Source organism: Haliaeetus leucocephalus, unplaced genomic scaffold (assembly GCF_000737465.1).
Source record: "Haliaeetus leucocephalus isolate CR32 unplaced genomic scaffold, Haliaeetus_leucocephalus-4.0 Scaffold2, whole genome shotgun sequence".
In the NCBI taxonomy this organism is placed as follows: Eukaryota; Metazoa; Chordata; class Aves; order Accipitriformes; family Accipitridae; genus Haliaeetus; species Haliaeetus leucocephalus.
Window position 1 is genome coordinate 11,115,783 of NW_010972438.1, and position 724 is coordinate 11,116,506.

Below are 724 nucleotides of genomic sequence, written 5' to 3' on the forward strand. Positions count from 1 at the left end.
CCCCGCTGCCCGCCTTCCCCCCGCCCGCAGCCCAGACAGGAGGCAGGAGAGGGCACAGCTCGGGTGTCTTTACTGCAGAGACTTGCCGGAGCCCCCCCGCGCTCCCCCAGCCCCAGGCAAGGGTGGGAGGCAGCGGGCGGTGGGTGCTGCAGGTGCCCGCACCGGGAAGGGGGTCCCGGGGCTCGGCCAGGGGGACCCGCCGAGCCCCGGTTCTCCAGCCAGCCGTCTGGGAACACCACGCTCAGAGCGTGCTGCTGCCTCTCAGTCCCACGCCCCGCACGAACTGCTCGAGGAGGCCGCCGATGGCCCCCGAGGGGCTGGGGGGCACGGCCTTCAGGCCGATGGTCCGGCTGTAGCTGGCCAGAAAGGCAGAACGCACTTCTTCCAGCCGGGACTCGCGGTCGCTCGCCGACACCAGCCTAGGAGAGAGAAGGGGGAGATCAGCGACTGCAGCCACCCCTCTCCCCATCCCAGCTCTCACTCCTGCCATGGGGCAGGAGGCTGGCAGCAGGGCTGGGGCTCTGTCCTTGGCACCAGTGGGGCCGTGTTGCTCACCTAGCTCCAGTGGCCGAGGCAGCACCAGCCCCAAGAGGCTCCGGCTCCGGCAGCTGGTGCCACTGCCTCCTTGCCCAACCCAACCCAACCCAATGCTCTCCCATGGAGACTTGCAGCCCCAGGCTCTTGCTTTCCCCCAGGGCTCCTCTTTCACACCCCACACCCCCCC

At 70.3% G+C, this 724-nt stretch overlaps 1 protein-coding gene across 1 annotated transcript in view; it reads right to left on the reverse strand.

Moving 5' to 3' along the window:
* Positions 1-54: 54 nt before the first annotated feature.
* The window catches only part of MTMR14 (myotubularin related protein 14), a gene marked incomplete at its 5' end in the record, with an annotated part of 34,511 nt that continues 33,841 nt past the window's right edge, over positions 55-724 (reverse strand). The window contains one exon of the mRNA XM_010573557.1: positions 55-419. Within this exon, the coding sequence (XP_010571859.1) occupies positions 242-419 (178 nt within the window). The remainder of the gene's footprint in view (positions 420-724) is intronic.